This window comes from Emys orbicularis, chromosome 8 (assembly GCF_028017835.1).
Source record: "Emys orbicularis isolate rEmyOrb1 chromosome 8, rEmyOrb1.hap1, whole genome shotgun sequence".
NCBI lineage: Eukaryota > Metazoa > Chordata > Testudines > Emydidae > Emys > Emys orbicularis.
This window is the reverse complement of record NC_088690.1, coordinates 60299504-60323116: the sequence shown is the minus strand read 5'-3', so window position 1 is coordinate 60323116 and position 23613 is coordinate 60299504. Positions and strand designations below refer to the sequence as shown.

Genomic DNA, 23613 nt, shown 5'->3' with positions numbered 1-23613 from the left:
TAGCCAGGGTTGGAGTAGCAGGGGGCGTGGCAGGTCAGGGTTATGATGGTGGCAGTGTTTAAGACTGGACGTGGCGAGAGGTTCTACAGGCCGGGACAGACAGTGATAAATAGCAGTGACACTAGTAAATGGGCCTGGATCCCCAAAGGGATTTAGCTATTGTAATGCCTAATTTTTAGGTGCCTAGAAAATCACTGGCACAACAATGGGAGCCACAAAGCCTGAGTTAGGCGCCTAGACTCCCTATACAATGAATGGGGAGACACAGGAGTAGGGCTGGCTTAGCTGCCATGGAGAAGCCCAAGATAAGACAAGACAAGACCAAACAAATTACTGCTGAAACAACTATTATGAATGTGTTTATTGTAAATAAGGGAAGCAGAAGCTAACTACACTCACTGTTGTGGGTATGTCTATAGTAAACACAGTAGGCAGAAACACCCTGAACTGAGATGCTTGCCTTACACATTCTGCAAAGCGATTGGTCTTTACATTTGAGATATATAGAGGTTAATAGCTAGGAAAATGTATATACAATATGCTGTGTGACATGAATTGGAATTGTGGTATCACCCTGTACCTAAACTCCCTGCGTCTGGGCCTAGCCAGCGTGGATGAAGAGCTGTCACATGCCTAATTAAGTAACCGGAGTGACAAGCTGGAGTCGAACTGAGTTTCAGGGGTCCCAGAGAACTGGATGAAGTTTTCTCCCAGAAGAGGACGAGGTGCTCTGGATAAGCCGAGCGGAAAAGGTCTCGGAGGGAATCCCAACAGTAGGTGCCTTAGACTGCGATCCATGAAAGCCAGCATGTTGGCCAATGGGAGACGCCAAAGCAGGGGTGTGCTCTAAGCTCTGCCCCTCTCACAGAGTTCTGAGCCTATGTCCAGGTTGCAGGGAGGCGTCTATCTCCACTAGTGATCCATAAATGGGGGGAAGATAGGCCCTCCTCCACCCAAGCCACATGTGGGACCCGATCTGGTAGGCACGCCTAACTCCATGCAAAACAGCTGAGGGCGGGGAAGGAGGAGCAGATATGGGAGGCTACCAGTTCAAGTCCCCCCCTCTACCTGATGAGGAAAAGGGATTTGTAGAAGGATCTGCCCTATGGGATAGTCTGATGTAGGTTTCCCTCAGTCTCTCCTATTGAGGTTGTGCCACTTTAATTAAATACATGAATAATTAAATATTAATTGGGCCAAAGCAAGAATGACTCTAAAGCCCAGTGGTGCAGGCCCTCACTTGAAAAGTGGCAGAGCCCTGTTCAAATCCCTTCTCATCAGGCTGAGGGGGGACTTGAACCAATGGTCTCCCACATCCAGGGTGAGTACCCTAACCATTACAGGTTATAAGGGAAGCTCTCTTCCGACCCTCGCTGTTTTGTGTGGAGTTAGGCATGCCCACTAGATCAGGCCGCACACACGTTAGGTGGACAAACATCTATCTTCCCCCAGGTTATGGATCGCTCTGGGCATTAGATGTGAGACAGTGGTCTGGGTGTCTACAGTGAGGCAAACAACTCAGAAGGCAGAAATTTTGGCACCTAGAGAACTTTTACAGTGCAAATTTAGGCCCCGAGTGAGTTTAGGCACCCACAGGATTCGGCAGCTGCTGAGCAGGGTTTTTGTGGACAGCAGTGGGGCCTAAAAATGGGCCTTAGGTGCCTAAGTCTGGGGGTTAGGTTCCTAAGTCCCTTTGTGGATTCAGGCCAGGGACCTCTGCCTTTCTATAGTTCCTTTCATCATTACCACTTTACAAATACTACATAAAGCCTCACAACCCCACAGCGACACAGGTGAGAATTAGCAAATTCTTTACATGGGCGGAGAAACTGAGGCACACAGCCATACAACTTGCCAATGGCAAGTCCTAGTCCCTTATTCTAATGACTAGATTACGCTGGCCACCAACAGAGCTGTATGTAGTACCCAGGTATGGAATAGCAAGGCACCCTTCAGGTGAGGACAGAGATGCATTGGGAGAGTAAGGGTAGGACTGAAATAACAAGGGCACAGCAGGGCTGGCATTGACATGCACTGGCAATACTGGGTGAGGAAGCTGGTGCAGTGCCTGCATGTACTTTGCCAATACTAATGCATCCTACACTTTCACGAGCTCCCAATTCACTTCCCAGACATAGAGGGGATGAAAAATCACCTCTCACCCTCAACTCTGGCTTATAGAAATTGAGACATTGTCCTGAGCTGTCTATACTGGGTGAGGATGTACCCAGCCAGCAACGGTTGAGGCTGAGGATGGTGCTTAGACAGGAGATGGAGGAAGAAGAAAAGAGAAAAACTATCTGTAAATAACACTGGGTGAAGCAAGGCATGGAGGATAGCAGAGTTCTTTAGGGACCATTTGAATGCAGAACGTAATTTTATACCATAGTCTGTGGCAACAGGCATATCAGAAATGCATTAGGTTGTGATTTGTGGAGAGGTTACATTACAGCACATTGAGCACTTGTGGCTCTGCGCATCAAATGTACTGGCTGTACCTGACTGTTTCCATTACCTGGAAGGAGAGGATGAAGGATTTGGGACGTCCCAGCATCTGACAATACTCAAAGATTTCAGTCCTTAGGATAGATTCCGTCCTGGCAAACTGTACAAATGTCTGACTGAAAGGAGAAGGCAGAGAGGTGAGGTCAGGAACAGAAAGCAAGACTCTTCCTCTCCATGATAAACCTGCATGTCTGGGATACGGAGTGTCCATCCCTCACCCCACCAATCTTCAGAATGTTAAACTGACTAGGAGCAAAAGTGAAACTGATTAATGACACAGCCAGTCAAATCCCACCAACAAAAGCTTCCTTATAAAGCAGGTAAGCACCAAACCTTGTGGCACCCACAAGTACTCCTAGTTCTTTTTGCTGATACAGACTGACACGGCTACCACTCTGAAACCTTTAAAAGCAAGGACGTGACGAGGTACGGCAATCTTCTTTAACATCCTATAACACCCGCCCCATTCACTCACAGACACACTCCACGCGGCACTCCCTTGCCCCTCCAGCACATGCAGACCCACAGGGCACACCCCAAATCCCTCTAGCTCACACAGCAGCAGAAAACCTCTGCAATATTAATAAGTGTTTACTAGAGGCACCTGTGCATTGTCTAAGTGTGTGACATGGTATTTGTAAATGTGGCAAGTCTGAAACCTCCATGATGCTAAAAAGGAACAAACAGCATAAAAGGCAAAAAGCAAATTAGATTGTTAAAATCCTTTCACTGGTAGTATCTGGACTGCTAGAAACATGCAGGAATTTTTTAGTAAATAAGATTTCTGGCTGGGCCCTGAGGGAGGTGGCCTGCCTTGAACTCTCTGAAAATCCCAGCCCTTAAAAAATATTTTGTCCCTTTACAGTAAACTACTCTATCTACCACACTCAATCAATGGGGATCTGGATTCTACTAGGCAGCCCTGCAGACTGTGGGCCTGCTTTCCATTGCCTTTTACCCTCTGTGCAATTATTTCACACCTGTGCACAGCGACTGGCAAGCATTGCCATTCCAAGTGGACAGCTTTTTACATCCACTTTGCCCAGATGTAAACGATAACTCCAGGCAGCAGTGAATCAGACCAAGTGAGATGGGGCTGCTGAGCAGTGACCTTCATTCGGAGATCCAGAGCAAAGAGCCTCTCCAAATGAAACAGATCATTACTCTCTTCCAGAGACACAGAGCTGAAGTCACTTCAGTCAGTAGCCTGGTTTTCAGAACCAGGAGTCTCAGTGACATCCAGTGGACAGTTTGGTTTATGGCAGGTGGGTTCTCCCCAGCTGACACCTGGGGCATACACCCAGTCTCCAGTTATTGCTATATGTGGGTGGGGGTATTTATGTTTTTGGGCTTGGAAGGCAGGGGGTGGGCAAGGAGGAAAACGTTCAAGTGTGTTAAAACATCTCCCCACATTATCAAATGTACTGCTGCCCAAACACCCATCTACCTCAAGCACTGCACACTGCTGCTGCCTGGGTGCTGGGCTGCTTCAATGCATCCCCATGAATGTGACTACAATGAAAGGATCAACCCACAAATCCAGGAGGTAACATGGCTGCCAAGCATAACCCCTTCAGTGCCCTGTGAGCGTCAGAGTTCAGTGTGTCTTTCTTTCCACGGACCTACTGTGTATCCTTGGGAGCATCCCTTGCCCTTTCTGTGCCTAAGCCCTTCCACCTGTAAAATGAGTGCCAAGTGGATCTCCCTCCAAGGCTCTTTAGAACTTGGGCTGGGCCTCCCCCATTGTAACTAGCTGGCTCAACACAACCAATCGAATACCCAACAGCAGCATTTTTGGTCACCTAGGGTGCAGCGATTTGGAGCGCTGCTCCAGCTGCGTGGTTGCCATGCCATTGAAATGTGACCCAGCCACCCCTCCATACAGACAGAGGGACGACTGGTCCAATTTCATTGAGTGGCATTGTGAACTGGCACATGGGGAGTCTGTTCCTGGAGTGCAGGGGAGTGCGCCAAGACCTCAACTCCTGGTGGCACCAGCTCACGTGGTATGTGAGTAAGAGAGCGGGGAGACTCCCCAGCCAAGGGAAACCTGGGGTCCCTACGGGGTGGGAGGAATGAGCAGGGGATGGAACAGGGTCTTCAGTATTGGGGGGGAGGCAGGGACTGGAATTTATCCCCTCAAGAAATCTCTGAATTGGCACCATTGATAGTGCCAATCTCTGAATGGCATCATCATTCCCAATATACCTTCGGCCATTAGCACAATGCACAGCGCTCTAGCGAGGTTAGCAGGGAACTCCTGGGTCCTGGTCCCAGCTATGCCACTGTTTTAAAGATGGCCTTAGGCGCAGCATTCCACCTTTCTGTTCCTAAAGTCTCTGCCTGGTAACATCTTCAATTAAAATGGAATGTTAAACAACAACAAAAAATAAACTATAAACTAGGTCTCCTTCCAAGGAATGTTTGTTCCTGTTTGTAAAGCGATTGGAGATCCCTGGGGGAGCTGTTCTGACTCCTAAGAATGACAGCTGTAAATATTTGCAGGAGCCTGCATGCTTGGCTTACTCACCTGGGGTCACTGCCCAGCAAGACAATGTGGTCTGTCTTAATCCCGTAGTGACCAAAAGGGACATTCGCCATTAGATAGCAGAAGTGAGCAGCTTCTATTAACCCTCTCCCAGCTGGACAGGAGAAAAGGGACAAAAGCCAGTCACAACAAAAATACACCTTCAAATGCGCACATGACAAAACAGCTGTATCCATCTCCCCTCTCTGCCCATTCAAGACCCCCAACCCCGAGGAAACCCCCACACCCTACATCCTCTTGCACGGCTGTTATTTTGCTAGTCATCAAGTTTAATTTTCCATTAGATGACCTGACTGGGTGGCAGAAGCACATGCCAGTAAGTGTCTGGCTCCCATTTAGCTTCTTCGGGATGTTTCAATGTAGCAAAATCTGTGGCGAGGCTTTCTACCATTGTCACCGCATAACTGGCACTAAGAATAAGCCGATTAAGTATCTCTGTCAGCCATATCTGTGACTCATGCACTAGGGCAGAGGTATGCATTTCAGAGCCTGCGATAGGGATATTTCACCAGCAGGAGTATACAGTGTCTATTATCTGATTGAGCGTGCAAAGCAGAGCAGTATTCCCATTCCTTTCCCTGCCACCCGGCACACCTGTCTTTACACAGTTACTTACACCCATGTCTGCACATATACTGCTGTACGTCTCCACACACACACACACACACACACACACACACACGTTACATTGCCCTGGAACATGTTGGCTCGCTGTGTTAAAGGCAGCCAGGCACACAGGTATATGGGCAAGGGTATGCATGCAGATAACTGGCCTGTGGGCACAAGCGCACAGACACGCAGTCACAATTGCATACACTACACAATTACATGGAAAGGAGCAGATGCACAATCTTGTCAAGACTCCCAAACATACACATCTGTTCACAACAGCTTACGTAGCCCCTGGTGCTGCCAAGGCATCTTATGGCACTTTAATAGAAGCTGTGCAGTAATTTAATAATACAGTCATGCAGCTGAGCTAAAGAGGAAATAAAGGGTTGTTCAGCTTGGAAGCAAGAGGTCACCCCAGGGTCACAGTGTAGGGAATTCACGAGAGAAAAGTCTGCTGCACCAGTCCCCCAGAATGACCTATGCAGGGGCAGGCGAGACCAGTGGCTGGCATCTGATGGCTCAGGGGCGAGAAGGCAGCCGGTACCTCTCTGAATGTATGCAAGTGGCCCCAACTCATAGTTCCTTCATGGTGGGCAGTGAGTTCACAACAGCATGAACTGCACCCATTTAAACCACTCCATGATGCAAACTCACTCCCAACTGCATGCAAGGAGCACAAGCCCAAGCTAGCCAAGAGAGCTGAACAGATATCCACTCACACCACCAATTCCACAGACACACATCCAGGCTGGCCAAGAGAGCTGAGCAGATCCCAGCCATCCCACCATTCCTAGGTGTGCTCACCTTACCCTGCAGGCACCTTGTCAGCCACCTGTTCTCACATGGCCTCTCTCTGCCCCACTGAAGTATATGTCGGGGTCCATACACATAGACAAAAATTAAAGAACTGAACTTGGCTTCTGCAGGAGGGAAGCCTGGGCCAGCGGGAGCTCTGTGTGCTCAGCGTCTCGCAGGGCCGGCTCCAGGCACCAGCTCAGCAATCAGGTGCTTGGGGCGGCCAAGGGGAAGGGGCGGCACGTCGGGCTGTTCGGCGGCAATTCGGCAGCGGGTCCCTCGGTCCCTCTTGGAGGGAAGGACCTGCCACCGAAGTGCTGCCGAAGAAGAAAGCGGTGCGGTGGAGCTGCCGCCGATCGTGATCGCGGCTTTTTTTTTTTTTTTTTTTCCCTTCTCTTGCCGCTTGGGGCAGCAAACACCCTGGAGCCGGCCCTGGCGTCTTGGAAAGGCCCTTTTCTAATTTAGGTGTCTAACTTTAGCCATCCACATCAGAAAAAGTTGACCTGTACATTTCTGAGTGGCAGTAAATCTTATTGCAACTGGAAATTAAATATCTGAGCTCCTCTTTTCCAGGTAGCAGTAGTAGGAACTTTCCAGCTCTGCACCACCAATGATCCCAACTGCTGGTCTGAAATGAGCCAGATGGCACTCCAAGTGGATGCTCAGCGCACACTCCCAGCGAGGCCAAACTGTGTGAGGTGGTGAAGGTGATGTGGATGGCTCTACAGTGGGGACAGAACCGAGCTTATTTCCATCAGGGTGGTTTTGAACCCGGGGGCAGCGTTAGCCATTAAGTCACCATCCTCCCACCTCCTGTAATAGAGTATACTAAACGTGTGAGCACAATGGGGCGTCCTATCTGACACTAAGTGTGATCCGCTCAGCTGGGCCCAGTCATCACCTCTCCTCACCCAAGGTGTCTCCCATGGCGACGATGGCCCGGTGGTTCAGCTCAGTGTCCCCAACCTGGTTGGACAGCATCACTGCCAGGTGTGGTCTCCAGTCTCCCCACCTGCCATCCCCACAGCACTGGGAGCAGAAACAAAGAAAGATGAATAGATAGTTTGGCTGCTTTAGCTCCTTGATCTGGCCTTTACTAGGTACAGAGCTATTAGAGCATCACAAGGGAAGGAACACTGTCTGTGAATAAAGAAATGAAGTGACTATGTCTGTTCAAGTAAGACCTTAAGGCGGAGGAGGCAGAAAAGCTACAGTGCATTTCTCTTCGCCTGCTTCTGGCTATAGCTTCACTAATGGTGCCTGGCAGTTTGTGCCTTCTGCAAGAAGCCAACGTAATGGCAATTAGTTTATGCCGAGTAACCAAAAACGTTCACCTAGCGTCATGCCTCTGTGTCAACCTCCACTCCAATCAGCTGAGCCGGGCCACCTCAGCCTCCCTGCATTCCCTCTGTCAGCCTGAGCTTTCCATGTCCCCCCAAATTCCAGGCCCCTGTGCTCTTTCACGCCTCCACAGAAACCTTCTGCAAGTCAGCTCCATGCCTCCCCCACCCTGTGCCACCTACGTAGTGCGCTAGGTTCTTACGCTACATCCCCGCTCTATCAGATTCCTATAGAGGAATGGCACTGTGCTGGTGCTAGCAGGGGACACTAGGTCATACTGGGGTTGTCACCAATCCCATATTCACAGGACAGCCCCTTTTGCACAAATCTGTCCTGTCCCTGTAAGCCAGACAGTTAAAAGAGTCTGACTGTTCACTGTGCTGCCGCACGATGTTGCATTGGCACGTGATGATATTGGGTCACCATGCATCGAGGCAGCGTCCGGACATGCACATGCAAACGCATCGCCGCACCAGGATATGGTTACCCCAGTCTCATGGGGCAAAGAGAAATAGGCAGGGACCCTGATCCCACCAGCAGGTGGCCAGATTAGCAGCACAGTGAAAAATGGCCAATTACTTTGCTGTTCACTGCAGTGAACATCCTAGAGGACAAATTGATGATACTGAGACGTCATCCTATGAAGCACTGCAGAGTGCCACTGGGGCCTACCCAACACCAACACAAGGCATTGAGGGAGGGGAGGGAGCTAGATGCTTTTCCATTCAGTACCAGAGCTGCCTGAGGTATCCTTCCGGACATGAGCTGGAAGAGAGTCTGCAGTGGGTCGTTGAGGGCCAGCGTGCTGGTGAACCTGCAAACCGAGAGCAGAGAGACAGGGCCGTTATGCTGACAGGAAGGAAGGGCCGTCCAGTGATTAGAGCACTAGCTAGTACATGGATGGTCTGGGTTCAATTCCTGCTCTGCTAAACTTCCTCTATGACCTTGGGAAACTCACTTAGCCTCTCTGTGCCTTAGTTCCCCCTCTGTAACATGTAGATAACACTTCCCTACCTTACAGGGCATGTGAGGATAAATACATTAAAGAGTGTGCAGCCTTCAGATACGGCAGCGAGGGGGCCACGTAAGTACCTAAGAGAGATTGACGGGTGAGCCCAAACCCCTTGCTCATCTCCAAGGCAGGGAGAGACAAACAGCAGAAATCCTCCATCCAAGGGCTCAGGTTGTGTGAGGCACGGACAAAGCGGGAGACTCAACAGGGATGTTATGCAGCTGTGAACAGCAGGGGAGGGGGCCAATCACGTGAAGGGTTCTTGAGCACCATGCTCTGGCAGCTCCTACCCACCCAGACAGAACCCAGCTGTAGGTCCTCAGGTCCATCTTGCTTGACAGGAATAGGGCATGACCCCACAGCTGGCTTCTCATGGCCCAGTCCAGGGCTTCCTACAGCCAAGAGAAAAAAAAAATGTCCTGTTACCATTTCTCTCTCTCCCACTGCTGTGAAAGGAAGGTCCTGACTTTCCAAGGCCTAGCATGGGACCTACAGCCTGATTCCCCTGGCCTAGGGCTTCCACCCATCTGCAGGGAGCCGGGCTTGTGAGAAATGAATTGATTTTTTCCATGGGTGTAATATGTCCCCCCAAACGTGGGGCCAGCTCAAGCCTGCAATGGATGATGTGACTGTTGGGTTTACCCATCTGGAGCCAGCTTAGAGAAATTATTCTCCATCACCCAGGCCTCCTGATGTTTATTCCTACCAGTACAAAAGTATTAGTGCTGTCCCATTGACTGCAAGCTTCAGGCTGCCTATTAGTACTTAATGCCACAAAGTCAGAATTCTAGACTGGGCACTAAAGCCTTCTCTGAACTAGAGGTTTTCCCTCCCACCATTGCTACCACCGGTTCAGCTCCAACTGTGATAGAAAACGCAGGAGCTCTTAGATGAGACGCCCTTGGCCATTATGGTTTGGAATACTGTGCCCCAAAAGAGCTGGAACTAGGGGTGCTGGAGGGGTTGCTGCACCCCCTAGCTTGAAGTGGTTTCCTTCACACACGGATTTTACAGTTTGGTTCAATGGCTCTCAGCACCCCCACTATACAAATTGTTCCAGCACCCCTGCTGTGTCTATTAGACCCCACCCCAATCAGGCTTAGCTGTCATGCTGGTTATCGACAGCAGAGCTCCTGCAATTGCTGTCATCAGTGGTGCTGCCCTGGTGTTAGCAACAGTGGGACATTTCTGCCCTAATGCCAATTCAGGGGTTAATTCCACAAACAGGGTGTGACGTTATCTGATTAAAATATGACCATATAGATCATTGTTGCTACTGCTATTCTATAATTGCAACAAATCTTGTACAAAGTATGTCAAGTAAGGTGTCTATGGAAAGGTTATGATTTGCTGAATGTGATTATGCTATTTGTATGCATGTATCATTTTTGTATCTGACGTTATGATTATTAGCTATGTACTTGTATTTCAAATGTTTGCTCCTGTGGTAACACCCACAAGGTATTTAGCCAGCACATTGTGAAGGAACTATTCAAGTTGAATGGCCCATCAAAGAACACTTAACTTACAATGGACCATGGAAGATGCCTATCTACACTTAATGAACTTTTCTGGGGACATTCTAACTAGAGTATGGGTAAGTGCCTCTGCTGTGACTAAGCAAAGCATGCAGTATTGTGACTTGCCCATGTGACTCCAAACTCCATCTTGTTACCTGTAATTTTCCACAAACTAGAACAATGGGGTTTCCCTTCACTTGGCAGAAGCTATAAAAGGCCCTTGAAACATCTCCATTTTGCCTCTTTCCTGCTCAAACCTCTGGACTATGGACTTATAATAATGGAAGCATTCTAACCAAGGGACTGAGGACCTTCCAATGATTTGGAAACAATCATAGACTTAACAAGCCAGCAGTTTAATTCCATCACTGCTACAAGCCTGATCCAAGAACTTTGCAATTGTCATATGTATTTGATTCCTTTAACCAATTTTAACTCTCACTTTTCTTTTTTATAAATTAACCTTTAGATTTCGGGATACTAACAGATTGGAACGGCGTGATTATTGGGTAAGATCTGAGTTATATATTGATCTGGGTATGTGGCTGGTCCTTTGGGATCAGAAGAACCTTTTGTTTGATGAAACTGGTTTTAAATAACCACTCATCATTAAGTCTAGTGTCTGGGTGTTGAATCCAGGACTGGAATACCTAAGGAGGCTGCATTTCTGACTTCTTGTTAGCCAGTGTGGTGAGACAGAAGTTTACTTTTGTTGCTGGATTGGTATATCTCATGGAAGAATAACCACCAGTTTTGGGAAAAGCAACATAGAATCCTGTGGCACTTTATAGACTAACAGACGTATTGGAGCATAAGCTTTCGTGGGTGAATACCCACTTCATCAGACGCATGTAGTGGAAATTTCCAGAGGCAGGTATAAATATGCACGCAAGAATCTAGATTGATTCTTGCCTAGATTCTTGCCTGCATATTTATATCTGCCTCTGGAAATATCCACTACATGCGTCTGACGAAGTGGGTATTCACCCACGAAAGCTTATGCTCCAATACGTCTGTTAGTCTATAAGGTGCCACTGGACTCTTTGTCGCTTTTTACAGATCCAGACTAACACGGCTACCCCTCTGATACTTGACACCAGTTTTGGGGTATGTCTGCCCTTTTTCCCAGCAGCTTGTCCTGAATTTGGTATTCTCAGTTGTGATCCCCTAAGGCATGGTGACACAGGGACCTTCCTTAGCCACTACCACCCATTAGAGCCCTCTTTAAAAGACAAGCCAGTGTTAGACTGGGCCAAGGGAGGATTAGCAATAGACGCCGCACTGCAGTCAGAGAAAGACCTGGGCCCAATCCTCTGGCTCTCTGAGCCAGTCAGAGTTACAGGAGCACTGTGGAGGTATCACTGCCAGCACCCGTGGGAAAATGAGACCTGTGTTGCTCAGACCCCCGCCCAATCAATTACAGAGAGGGGTTCATGGACCTGGAAAACCCACCTTTTCCTCTGCAAGCAGTGAAAACGTTAGAAAGGGAGCAGTGGGGAGTCTCTGGACACAAGTGTGCATGTACCCTACTTACTTTCTTTCTGCCATAGAAGAGGAGCTTGGTGAATTTCTCCACTCTCTGCTCTGGTGTCTCCATGCTGGGTGGGATCTCCCCAGTGAGGAGGTCTGGTGTCCCGGAGCCCTGCACTGGCCACTCTTCATTGGTCAGGTTGATCAGATTGGCCACTGGGTCTTGCCTTTTATACTTCTCCAGGCGCTTGCAGTCTTGCATCAGCAGCTCAGCTGTGTCTGAGCCCACCATGGACTGCACAGGGAAATAGAGGAACATGAGAACTGCCATCTTAGAACAGACCAGTGGCCCATTTAGTCTGGTATCCAGCCTTGGCCAGTGAACAACACTGCATAATATGGAGGTAGGTATAAATCTGCCCAAATGCACCACACCAAATATTACCATACTATGGGGAGTAATTCCTTCCTGACCCACCACTCCTGGTCAGTCTATTCCCTGAAGCATGAGGATCGGTGGCCCATATGATTTTTATCCTAGTGAGTGTCATTAAAGAGTCTATTCTTAATCACATATATACAATGTTAGTGGAGAGAAAGTCAAGGCAACGAGTCATCAACCAGCGACATAATAGCAAAAATCAAACTTTAGATATCTCAGTGGTCTGGTCCTGATTCCTTCTAACATTCAGTGGCAGACCTCCCGCAGATTGGGTTCAATACACTCATCTCCTTCTCGACAGAAATGTTGGCTCCTAAATTAAGTTGACAGTGTCCCTTTAGGTGCTGCTGTTCCATTGGAACATTGGTATTTCAAAGGTGCTGCACCTGGTTTGGGGAGCAGCCCTGGAGAGGTGTGTCTTCCATGTACCTGGTGCTTTGGGCCGCACTGAAGTGGTCAGCATTAATGGGGGAGTGAGATGCATTTAAGCTCCCCCACAGCAGCACCTGGCTGCTTCAGACACACAAAAGGGATTCTCACAACGAGCCATCCTTAACTGAACCAAAAAGACTCATAAGGACTGGCACTCATCACAATGCATAAAGAACACACACCCCATTCTGCCGGCAAAGGAGGACCAAGAGTTTCCAGAGCAGGGCTGAGTCTCTGCCTCTCTCAGTCTCCAAATCACAGCTCATGGCTGCTTTGCGCTGGCAAAATGTCATCACATCCACCTTGTGCAAATCCTCCCTGCAGGAACAAGAAAGAGGGTGTTGGCAAGTGCAAGGCAGGACATCCTTAACAGCATAAGGGAGGATTCCCAGGACTCTGTGAGTTATGTGGAGGACTCCAGAAAATTATTCAAGGAGAGGTGGAAAATCAGAGATGCTCACATGCATATCAATAACACCACTATGCATCCGTCAGACAAAACATGTAATAAGGCTGGTTATTACGATTCCCATTTTGCAGGTGGCCAAGCCACAAAGATTTAGAATGTATCCGAAATCCCTTCTTTGTGCACCTGTGACATTTTTAACCTGATCCAGATCAATCTATCTGCAGAGAACATCACAGCCGATTGGGCTCTAGCACCTACAATGCCACTCCACTAATATTGTCTCCTTCTACTGTGCTATTAACCTCTGGTCCTCAGACTTCCATCCAGCCCCTGTGCTTGCTCAATGCTTTTTGTAATTTCATTGCTCTTCTTCTGTTTTATCTCTCAGCTTTTCTCATGAGTAACTGAATGGCATTTCAGTATAAGCAATGTGATGCAGAGCAAACCTGATTGAACAATGATGGGTTGAGGGAAGATGTTCCCCAGGTCTACACTTACTGAAGCTCAGCTCCCAAGGAGCACAACATCAGGCTTCAGTTCTGCAGAGCGTGAGAGAACTGAAACGCCTGCTCATCCAAACCACTGGTTGTACAAAGATTGTGGATGTCCCACAAGCCCTTCTTACAACCCGGGTTTCCCTGGACTTGGTTACGAAATAACAGTCAAACAATGTTCTCTGAGCATTCCCAATAGAGCAAACGCACAGATCCAACCAACCACATGCACATTTCTGGATCTGGACCTGGACTTTGCCGATGGTCCTTATCTTTACAAAGGGCCTACTCAAAACCCTGGGCCTGAACACCCTGAGGCTTTGGGGACTTTGAAACATGAATCCAAGTTACATGGCTTGGGCTCATCTCTAATTCCAGGTGACCATATCCTCCTTTAATGGTCAAGCTGTGTGTGTAGCAGCCTGAAGAGAAGCTGAATGCTGGGACAGAAAGGAATGCTGATAGGGGACATGGTTTACTGTACACCTCCAATGGCATTGTACCTGACCAGAGGCCCTGGGAAGGCTCGCATCTCCTCCTGCTCTTTGGTGTCATGAAGGATTACCTAGGAGGCAAGAGCAGAGACTGTGACCGAGGCCCTGTCTGAAAGTTAAAGTGCTTTGGCAAAGGCTTTACTAGTACTGGGGATGCTTTTCTCAAAGCCATCTTTGGGCATACGTGTTATCTCGGAGCATATGCACTGACGTGTTTACCACCTTGATCCACACAACTATAAGAAGCAATTGCCTTTTACGATGGGATCTGGCTCCTATAATTGCAGTCCTTTGAGAGGGAGAAGGCTCCAGCTCAGAGGGGAAAAGAGGGGCAGATGCTGTGGAACACAATCTATCTAAGGTGCTTATATGGCTCCCATCGCTGCTATCTTTAATGTATTTATCCTCCCACCACTCCTGGGAGGCAGGGCAGGGCTATTACCCCCCAGCACAGATGAGGAACTGAGGCACAGGGGACTTGCCCAGGGTCACACAGGAAGTCTGTGGCAGAGCAGGGACTTGAGCCCAGGTCTCACAAGTCCCATGCTAGTGCCCTAGCCACCAGACCATGCTTCCTCAAATTGTCTCCAAAGAAGAGAGTTGTGACTCCAAGGCCTCTGGCCCAATGGGACCAGTCATTTGGATGGCTACAGGGTACAAGAGCCAACCCAGGTCACTCACATAGGGAATCTGCCAATAAAAGCAATCTGTGCAGAACCTGGAACTGGGCCTCAGTGTCTCATTCAAGGAACTGTAAGAACCAGAATGGCCCTACTCCTGTGTGAGATCCCTCCATCTGTGCTATGGCCAAAGGCTCCAGAGCAGAGTTCAACCACAGCTTTGGGTTATTCCATTTAATGACGGCAGAGCATGCCGGCAAAACATGCAGCCCGCTGTGAAGGTGCACACAATGTCCTCTTGAGCCCAGGTTAAGGACACTGCTCAACCCTAAAGACTTAGTCACCTTAAGGTGTGGCTAGTTCCTAAGGGCATGTCTCCATGGGGTGGGGGTGGGGGTGGGGGGTTGATTTCTAAAGCGCACTAACATGTTGTTCCTTAACTGGTCTGTGTAGATCAGGGGTAGGCAACCTATGGCACATGTGCCAAAGGCGGCACGTGAGCTGATTTTCAGTGGCACTCACACTGCCCGGGTCCTGGCCACCGGTCCGGGGGGATCTGCATTTTAATTTAATTTTAAATTAAGCTTCTTAAACATTTTAAAAACCTTATTTACTTTACATACAACAATAGTTTAGTTATATATTATAGACTTATAGAAAGAGACCTTCTAAAAACGTTAAGATGTATTACTGGCACGTGAAACCTTAAATTAGAATGAATAAATGAAGACTTGGCACACCACTTCTGAAAGGTTGCCGACCCCTGGTGTAGATCCTGCTGCACTTTACCATAGCACTATTTGCCACAGTGAGACGTGGGCAGGAAGGGAGCTGGCACTGCTCAGGGAAATGGAGAGACAGCACAAAACTCAGATGCCTCAGGGTTAAAGGGGCAGTGCGGGCAGGGGATGGGAGGGTACAAAGGGTTACGGGGCAGTGCGGGCAGGGGATGGAAAAGTATGAGGGGTTACAGGGGCAGTGGAGACAGGGGCAGTGCGGGCGGGGGATGGGAGGGCACAAGGGGTTACGGGGCAGTGCGGGCAGGGGATGGAAAAGTATGAGGGGTTACAGGGGCAGTGGAGACAGGGGCAGTGCGGGCGGGGGATGGGAGGGCACAAGGGGTTACGGGGCAGTACAGGCGGGGGATGGGAGGGTACAAAGGGTTATGGGAGGGTACATGAGATAATGGAGCAGTGGAGGCGGGAGATGGGAGGGTACAAAGGGGTTATGGGGCAGTGCAGGTGGGTGATGGGATGGCAGCTCTCAGTTGCAGGTGGTTGGTTACCTCCAGGCTGTGCATTTCGATGAGGGCGGGCTGCCCATCAGCCGGGGAGTTAGGGCACACTCGGACCAGCTGGCCTCCTGCTCCAAAGCACACTGGCACGTGAGGGAGGGAATACTTCTGGGGTGCCACGTGGTGCGGAGTGGACAGCAAGACTTCCTCTAAACAGCAACAAATGCACACAGAGGTCAGAGCCAGCCCTTTCACAGCCACTCAGCAAGCTTTGTTATTGGGGGAAAACCCTAGGGACAGCACCTGACATGCTTCCAGGCAGCACCAAGCTTTCTCTGCCAGCTGGTACGGGGGCCAAGGCCCCACAAACTGTGCCAGGCAGAATTCAGGGAAACAGCCCTTCTCTGAGCTGACTGAAGTCCCTACCAAATCTAACACTGGGTTATATGGACATACCCTACAGTACTGCTGGGCGATGCCCAGCATCCCCCTGTACTTTCCACATGCTGCTTTCCAAGTGCAATTTTCTGCACCATTAGGTGCCTTAAAAGCTTTTTAAAATCTGGCCCTAAGCATCAGTAATGGCCATTCGGAACTTCCCATGATGCTTTACAGGCTCATATGTGAGGGCAACAGCCATATTCTCATACAGCCCACTGTCCCCGCCATGAGAGCGTCTACATGTGCCTGCCCCCCCCCCCTCGGACGCCTGGTGCCCTCACCTCACACCCACCTGTTTGAACTGGACTCCAGGTCTCTGAAGGATCTGGGTCGTACTGACTGGGAGAGTCGCGCATGTACTGACTGAGTTCATAGCTGCTGGAGCTGAGGCCAGATTCCTTGTACTGCATGAGCCGGCTGAGCTCACGTGGGGCGGGGAGCTGAGGGAAAAGAGAAGCCACGGGAGCCATGGGGAAAGGGAAGCAGAGAAAATAGCGGCCTGAGGGAGCCAGACGGGGAAGGTGGGAGGAGAGACTGGCAAGAGGGGTGAGAGTTGCTTTGTGTGGAAATGGAGCCATAACACAACAAACACACGTTGCACTTATACAGTGTGACAGTGCCCAGGTTGGCCAGCGCTGGCACTGGACCAGTGCCTGCAGAACGAACAACAGGGGTCTCTCCAGCTTGAGCTAAACTGCCTAGTCTCAAGCTAAGAGCTGTAACCGGCTTGTGTCCTCTGCGGATCTGGCACAGGGGGACAGACATCGCCCCCACTGATGAGCGTGGTACAGCTGCGCCTCCCCTCAGATGATCTCAAGCACTTTAAGGTCTAAAACTCTTTTAGTCGCGCTTTGCTTGTTCCCGGCGGTTTTGATCAATATGATTCAGATCCTCCGTTGGTGTAAATCCGCATAGCTCCACTAACTTCTGTGGAGCTATACCAGTTGACATCAGCTCGCCCACTAGCCTACTACCTCTCACCAATCTGACGCAGACACCCCATATGGCTGTCACCTGCTCCTCAGGAAGCAAATGAGCATTTTCTAGATATGTTTTGTCATTTGATCATTTGCAAAATGCAGTCACTCAGACAGAGTCTCATGTCACTAGTGGAAATAAGCAGTGTCTGTCATAGGCAGCTGTCACCACCTCTTCTGGGAGCAAGTAACCGTGCTGCTGGACAGTCCCCTGGTGTGGGGAGGGAATGAACGAAAATAGAGGTCCTAGAATAACAGAGGGTGGAGAAACCCACCAAGACCAGCCTTTGGGCCAGTTCTAGGTGCAGCAAGGGTGGGCCCTGCCTCCAGATGCCATGGGGAGTGCAACTGACAGCCCTAGAGAAGGAGACTTTGTGATAATGATACTAATAGCCCTTCCATCTTGTTTCCAGGTGAGGCTCTCAAAGCACTCTGCAAACAGTAATGTATCAACGCTGGAAGGTGGGGAAGTAACACTACCCCCATTTTGCAAACTGGGAAATTGAGGCAATGGGAGGTGAAGACATTTGCTCAAGGTCACACAGAGAGTTGGTGGTAGATCCAGGGATAGAACTCAGACCTCCTGACTGCCTGGTCCTTGTTCTAACAACTACGCAACACTCCCAAACAGACGGGCTGACAGACACTCTCCAAAATCTCCAGAAGAACCTCAGATCTCCGACTCATCTGTCTCTCTGTGGTTACCTCATATGGCTGGAAGCTGGCATCCTCCACGCAGTTCCCCCGGGATTCCTCCCCAATCTGTTCCTGCCTGGGAGTAGAGATGTACCTCTCCTCATAGGAGCTGTAGCTCTTTGAGCTGTGGGAGGGAACAGAATGCCAACCCAACATGAGGGCAGATGTGCCATGAGCCGTCCACAGAACCCACTGCAGATGTGCTCATCAAGTTCCAGTACTGATGACTTTCCTAGGTGAAAAGCCAGTGGCACGTGTGCTGCTGCCAGATGGGGGTGAAGACTCCCTCTCTTTATTCAAGGGAAATGAGAATACACAGAACCGGCTTGCTAGAACAGACTCAGTCTCCTGCAGAAAGGGACAGAGCTGTAGTTTTGCAGTCCAATGGCATGGATTCTGGCTGCATCCTGCCAAGATGAAGAGCTGTGTACTGAGTACTAAGGGCCAGATTTTAAAGGTATTTAGGCCCCTAAAGAGCCAGATCGGCACCTAGTGGGATTGTCTGCACCATTAGGTGCCTTAAGAGCTTTTTAAAATCTGGCCCTCAGCATCAGCCCTCTTCTGGCTGCAATCACACAGGCCAAGCCACTGAAACGCAATTCACTGTCATCATTGTTTCCTGCGTGGGGTCAGTGTATCCGCTGCTGGACAGACACAGTCTCTGCCCAGTACAATTTTTAATCTAGAGGCCTGATCCAAAGCCCTTTAAAGTCAATGGGAGTCTTTCAGTAGGGACCGGATCAGGCCCTAGAAGCGCTAGGATGGCTAGCCCGACGCTAAGCATAGATAAGGCACAGGGAACCCTTTCTCCCCTGCCACATGCACACATCATAATCCCACTGCCTGTGTCTTAGGAAGCTCAGGGTGGGGATATGGCTAGTACTGCCCAAAGCTCTAATCAGCTCCGCAGAGCACGTGACTGAGCAGGGCCGGGCCATGCACACTGACAGAGCGATGCTGTGGGAACCCCGGCTGCACCAGGTTTGAAATACAGTAGAGGACGTCCTTGAAACTGACCCAAGAGGCTATTTCAAGAATGATCTAATGGTGACACCATGGGAAGCTGCAGGAGAGCCAGCGGGCACCGTGTATGCACAGTAACACAGAACAGCTTGGGCCAATGGAGCCGCCGGCTGCATAACTGAGACTGTACTTGCTTGGGTCAAACTCACTAGGCAAACCACAACAGGGTGTGCAGCATGGGGTCCCACTGGCACGTAGCTACTAGAGACATTCCATCCCAGTGCATCTGGGATAACAGCATAACCACGCACCCCCATCTATCACGTGTTATTGCTTAGGTTTTGAAGGGGGAAGTTGGAAACCTGCCTGCAAAGCTCATGCACAGACATTAGGTTCTTCCCTTCCCATTCTAATCACCCTTACCGGTATTGTGCCACATCGTTCTGCCCAAATGGGCTGGTATCCTGGTCATGATGGGAGTCTCTGTAGTAGTTCTGATCCCAGTAATTCATGTGCCTGCCATAAAGATCTTCGTGCCTTGGATCTGCACACTCAGAGAAAACCACCATAAAGATCTAGTATTTTTCTTCAGTGCAATTAGTATTAATGAAGTTTTAAAAGGGACAACATTGAGTCAGGATTTGTCATTTGCACTCCATTGCTTCCAAATTATTCTGCCTAGTTAGTACAATGATATATATATTTGTGTGTGTGTGTGTACGTACAATACACACCTATAAATTACATGCACAGTAACAGACATCCCTTCCTTCACATTTCCTTTAGCCCAGAAATGTCATCAGGCTGCTAGCTCTGATCATGCAGTGAAATCAGCATTATCCTACACTGTCTGAGACCAGTAACGACTTGGTGCTTCACCGGCTACATGGCACTCAAATGCTCCTGTATGTCACTGCTGTAGCTGTCTCTCAGAGATGCAAACCCAAGTCAGTGCTCACATCATGAGACCAGGATTCAAGGGCTGAGAATGGAGGCAATGAATTCAGCTCCTCAGGAGGAGGAGAACACCTTGGGATGCTCTTTGGAAAGCCCATCTAATCAAGAAAAGGTGGGTAGCTGGTTCTGGAGAAGGCAACAACCAGCTCTCCTCCTCTAAGAGGGTTGGTCACCATGACATAGAGACATATGTATGTCAGAGAAGGGACGCATCATACAGGGCTAATGCTAAAAGAATGATCAGGAATTGCCAACACAACAGACTAATAGACTGGCCAGGCCAGCAAGAAACAGCAAGCAAAGTAGTTTTCATTTCCTAGAGGAACGTACAGTACCTCTCTCATGCTGCAGTACTTGGGAGGGTCTGTGATAACCTCTGTAAGCGTAGTCTTCCCCAGAGCTTGGCGATGGGTAGCTCCAGTAGAGGTCCTCATAGCCTTGCCTGAAATGAATCCCAAATATACAGAACAGAGAGGGCGGAGAACCAAAAGGAGAGCAAAAGAAAGGAATCCCCATCAGAACTATATTGGCACTGGGCAGCTCCCATGCCCTCAGATCCAGATCCAAACAGAGGATCAGGAGACAAGTCCTGCATCAGAACTAGATCTAGGGTCAGGACACCAGATCCCATCCAGGATCAGTTCCAAGGTGAAAGGCCAAGGAATCAGGTGTGGAATGAAATGCTGGGTTAGGATTCCATCCCAGTCTGAGATCTTTGGGACTCGGTTGTGAAACGAGGTCAATGAAATAAATGCCAGGGTCTCATCAGCCCTATAATCAGCTGCAGGGTCACAGTCAGGGCTTTGTCAAGGTCAGAGGTTAGGGTGAGCGTTCTGAAGCACTGAGCAAGAGCAGGAGGTTTGGGGGTCAGATTCCCTTCGCCTCCTGTTCTTAACAGAGGAGTGTCGCTCTCCAGGCCACTGGAGCCCTGTCAGCTTTGGTGGAATTCTGGAATCGTTTGGCTGGACACCTCTGGAATATCCCTAGGAGCTCTGCTGGAGGGACCCACCCTCATGAGCAGTTTAGGAGATTTGGAGAAAAGAACCTCTTTCCTGCAAAAATTTGAAGCTGCCATGCTCCTAAGGGGCTTCCCAGTAGGGCCCCCTTCTCTGCTGAATCCCAAAAGTGCCCAGAGCTCTCCCTCAACCCCTTACAGTTCACTCACACCCCTTAGCAGAGCATTTCACAAGCTTCATGAAAAACCCACTGCAAAGTGGACTTCGCAGGTACAACATGCAATTTTCAAAGGTCCATACCTCGGTCAAATCAAAATCTGTATCTGCCAGGACACTCAAAGCCACTTCTCCTCAATAAAGGATGTGTCCACCCCACATTTTATCCTTCCTCCCCTGACTGTTTCTGTAGCAGAGTTAACATAGCTGCAATAATTTGTGTTACATTGTTCTTTATATTTTTATCACTTTCCTAGCACTCAAAAGAGCTGAATTATATTTGTTCTAATTTTCAAACGAAATTCACTGATGGATACAGGTCAAGCCTGGAAAATTTCAGCCCCAAAAGTGAAAGTTTTAGAAAGTTATGCATGACCATAAAGAGGGGATTAGAATGGGAACTGTTACACAGCCCTAAATAAAGCAGCCACTGCAGCTCCTGTTTTAATAACTGGCTATTTAGAAGAATGTGGAGGGATAAGCACCCACAAAGGACAGTTTGATCCATATGGTTACTTAATTTTATTCAAACCTTACCTTGAATATGGTCTAGTGAGATAACTGCTTTCATAATACTCTGCTCTGGAGTCTGGTCTGATCTGGTCCTCTGGCCTGCCAGGATAGCTGGGGTGGTGGTACTCCATCCATGGGTCTGGCCACAGTTGAGGCCCTGTTCTGAGGTCCTGTTGGTGGTGGTAATACCTCTCGCCATTATGCCTGGACTGGGGTCGAGGTCTGTGGTAGCCTTCTCCCCATGGCCCCCTGTCCTGGCCCTCCATCCGGGCTACATGCCTCCCTCTTGGATGGGGCTGCCCCGGGGGCACCCAAGGGTCCATCTGGGTCTTGCTGTGAAGCTCCTTCTCCTTGGTTTAGTTTTTCGTAGTTTTGTAGCTTCCTGTAAACAAAGGGATAAATCCCAGGGCATGAAATCTAAACTACCTCAAAGTCAGCCCGCAAAGTGCATTGCCATGTTTCCAATGCCATAATACCGATCAGTTTTGTTGTTAGTTCATGTCCCTTTGACTCCCTTCAAGATGCCAATGTCCAGGGGCATGGAAAATCTACTTGTCCACTCACCAGTGACAAGTTGGAAGCTTTTCCTGGCAAGTGAGGTGGCCTAAAACAACAATTTTTGCAGAATGTAATTTTCCATTTAAAAAAACCCCAATGTTTCTCGCCTTTCCAGTTGCAAAGAGAACCTTCCAAATATGAGCTAATGCAGAGCTGTCTTCCTGAGTCTGCAGCCAGCCAGCCAGAGGGACTCTCTTGCTGCTCATAGCTTTCCCTAAGCAGAAATTAACAAGATTGATCAGTCACTCACAACCCAGTGGGCTGCAGTGAAACTGTCAAAACACAGTGCTGCTGCTGAAGATGGCTCAGAAAACTATGAAGAGCAGCAAAAGCAGGCACTGCAGTTAGTCTCGTAGAATGAGAAAAAAATAAATACAAGTGGAAAATGTAGAGTAGCTGAACTCCTGCCTCATAGCAGCCAAAACTTTTCAGGGTAAAGAGACAGGAAGCTCCCTCTGCCTTTCAGCAGCTGGAGGAGTGTGGTTTCAAATGTATTAGACATCTATTAGCTATAGATGATACAAAAGAGGGAGCCCAAGGAAGGATCTGGTGACAGGATCTGGGAGAAACCCCAGCATCCTCAGCAGCTGGCAGGAAGGCTGGGCTTCTCACCAGGGCACTGTCCCTCAGCCTGGCTGGTAGAACCCCATCCCTCTTGCTGATGGGAATACTTTCAGCTAGTAGAATTAGTCCTATTGCTAGTAGGTGTCTGACACATTTTTCACGTCTTGATGGGTGAAACTTGTGCTGGGAGGAGAGGGAGACAAACCAGCCTTGCAAGTGCAAGTAACTTTGGCAATATGTTTCCCACAACCCCAAAATAGCAAGTACATTTCAGGGATGGGAGGATATTGCAGAGGGGTCTTCAGAGAGCCTTCCCCTCAGACACTGTATAGTCCTGACCAGCTACCTGACCTCAGGGAAGATGAAGGGAGGGATAGCTCAGTGGTTTGAGCATTGGCCTACTAAACCCAGGGTTGTGAGCTCAATCCTTGAGGGGGCCATTTAGGGATCTGGGGCAAAAATCTGTCTCGGGATTGGGCCTGCTTTGAGCAGGGGGTTGGACTAGTTGACCTCCGGAGGTCCCGTCCAACCCTGATATTCTATGATTCTAAGGCATGATCCAGGACCCACAGCCTGGCCTAAAATAGGATCCCACTGCAGGAGTTTGTTTGCCAGCAGCACCACTGGCCCTGGGAGCAATTTGCAGGCACCACCATTTTAGTCTGCCCTTGCCCACTTGCCCCCTTTAATGCCTGGTGGAACAGCAAAAGTCCTGATCAACCAAACTGCACGGATGCCATAGAGTGGGCAATGAACTCACCAACAGCACTCGCTTTGCAATGTTATCAGTCCCCACATCCAGAGAGTCAGGTAATAGTAAGAACATTCCTAGAGAATGGAGCAC

General features: G+C 49.2%; 1 protein-coding gene across 1 annotated transcript in view; it reads right to left on the bottom strand.

The window, feature by feature from the left end:
• Positions 1 to 21846, bottom strand: part of SEC16B (SEC16 homolog B, endoplasmic reticulum export factor) — a 37669-nt gene extending 15823 nt beyond the window's left edge. Inside the window, exons 1-14 of the mRNA XM_065409795.1 lie at positions 21672 to 21846; positions 20298 to 20404; positions 19429 to 19556; positions 18052 to 18166; positions 16662 to 16809; positions 15980 to 16137; positions 14084 to 14145; positions 12860 to 12995; positions 11868 to 12098; positions 9108 to 9205; positions 8534 to 8615; positions 7372 to 7489; positions 5036 to 5147; positions 2516 to 2621 (exon numbers count right to left, since the gene is read on the bottom strand). Of these exons, the coding sequence (XP_065265867.1) occupies positions 2516 to 2621; positions 5036 to 5147; positions 7372 to 7489; positions 8534 to 8615; positions 9108 to 9205; positions 11868 to 12098; positions 12860 to 12995; positions 14084 to 14145; positions 15980 to 16137; positions 16662 to 16809; positions 18052 to 18166; positions 19429 to 19556; positions 20298 to 20404; positions 21672 to 21846 (1776 nt within the window). The remainder of the gene's footprint in view (positions 1 to 2515; positions 2622 to 5035; positions 5148 to 7371; positions 7490 to 8533; positions 8616 to 9107; positions 9206 to 11867; positions 12099 to 12859; positions 12996 to 14083; positions 14146 to 15979; positions 16138 to 16661; positions 16810 to 18051; positions 18167 to 19428; positions 19557 to 20297; positions 20405 to 21671) is intronic.
• Positions 21847 to 23613: the final 1767 nt, after the last annotated feature.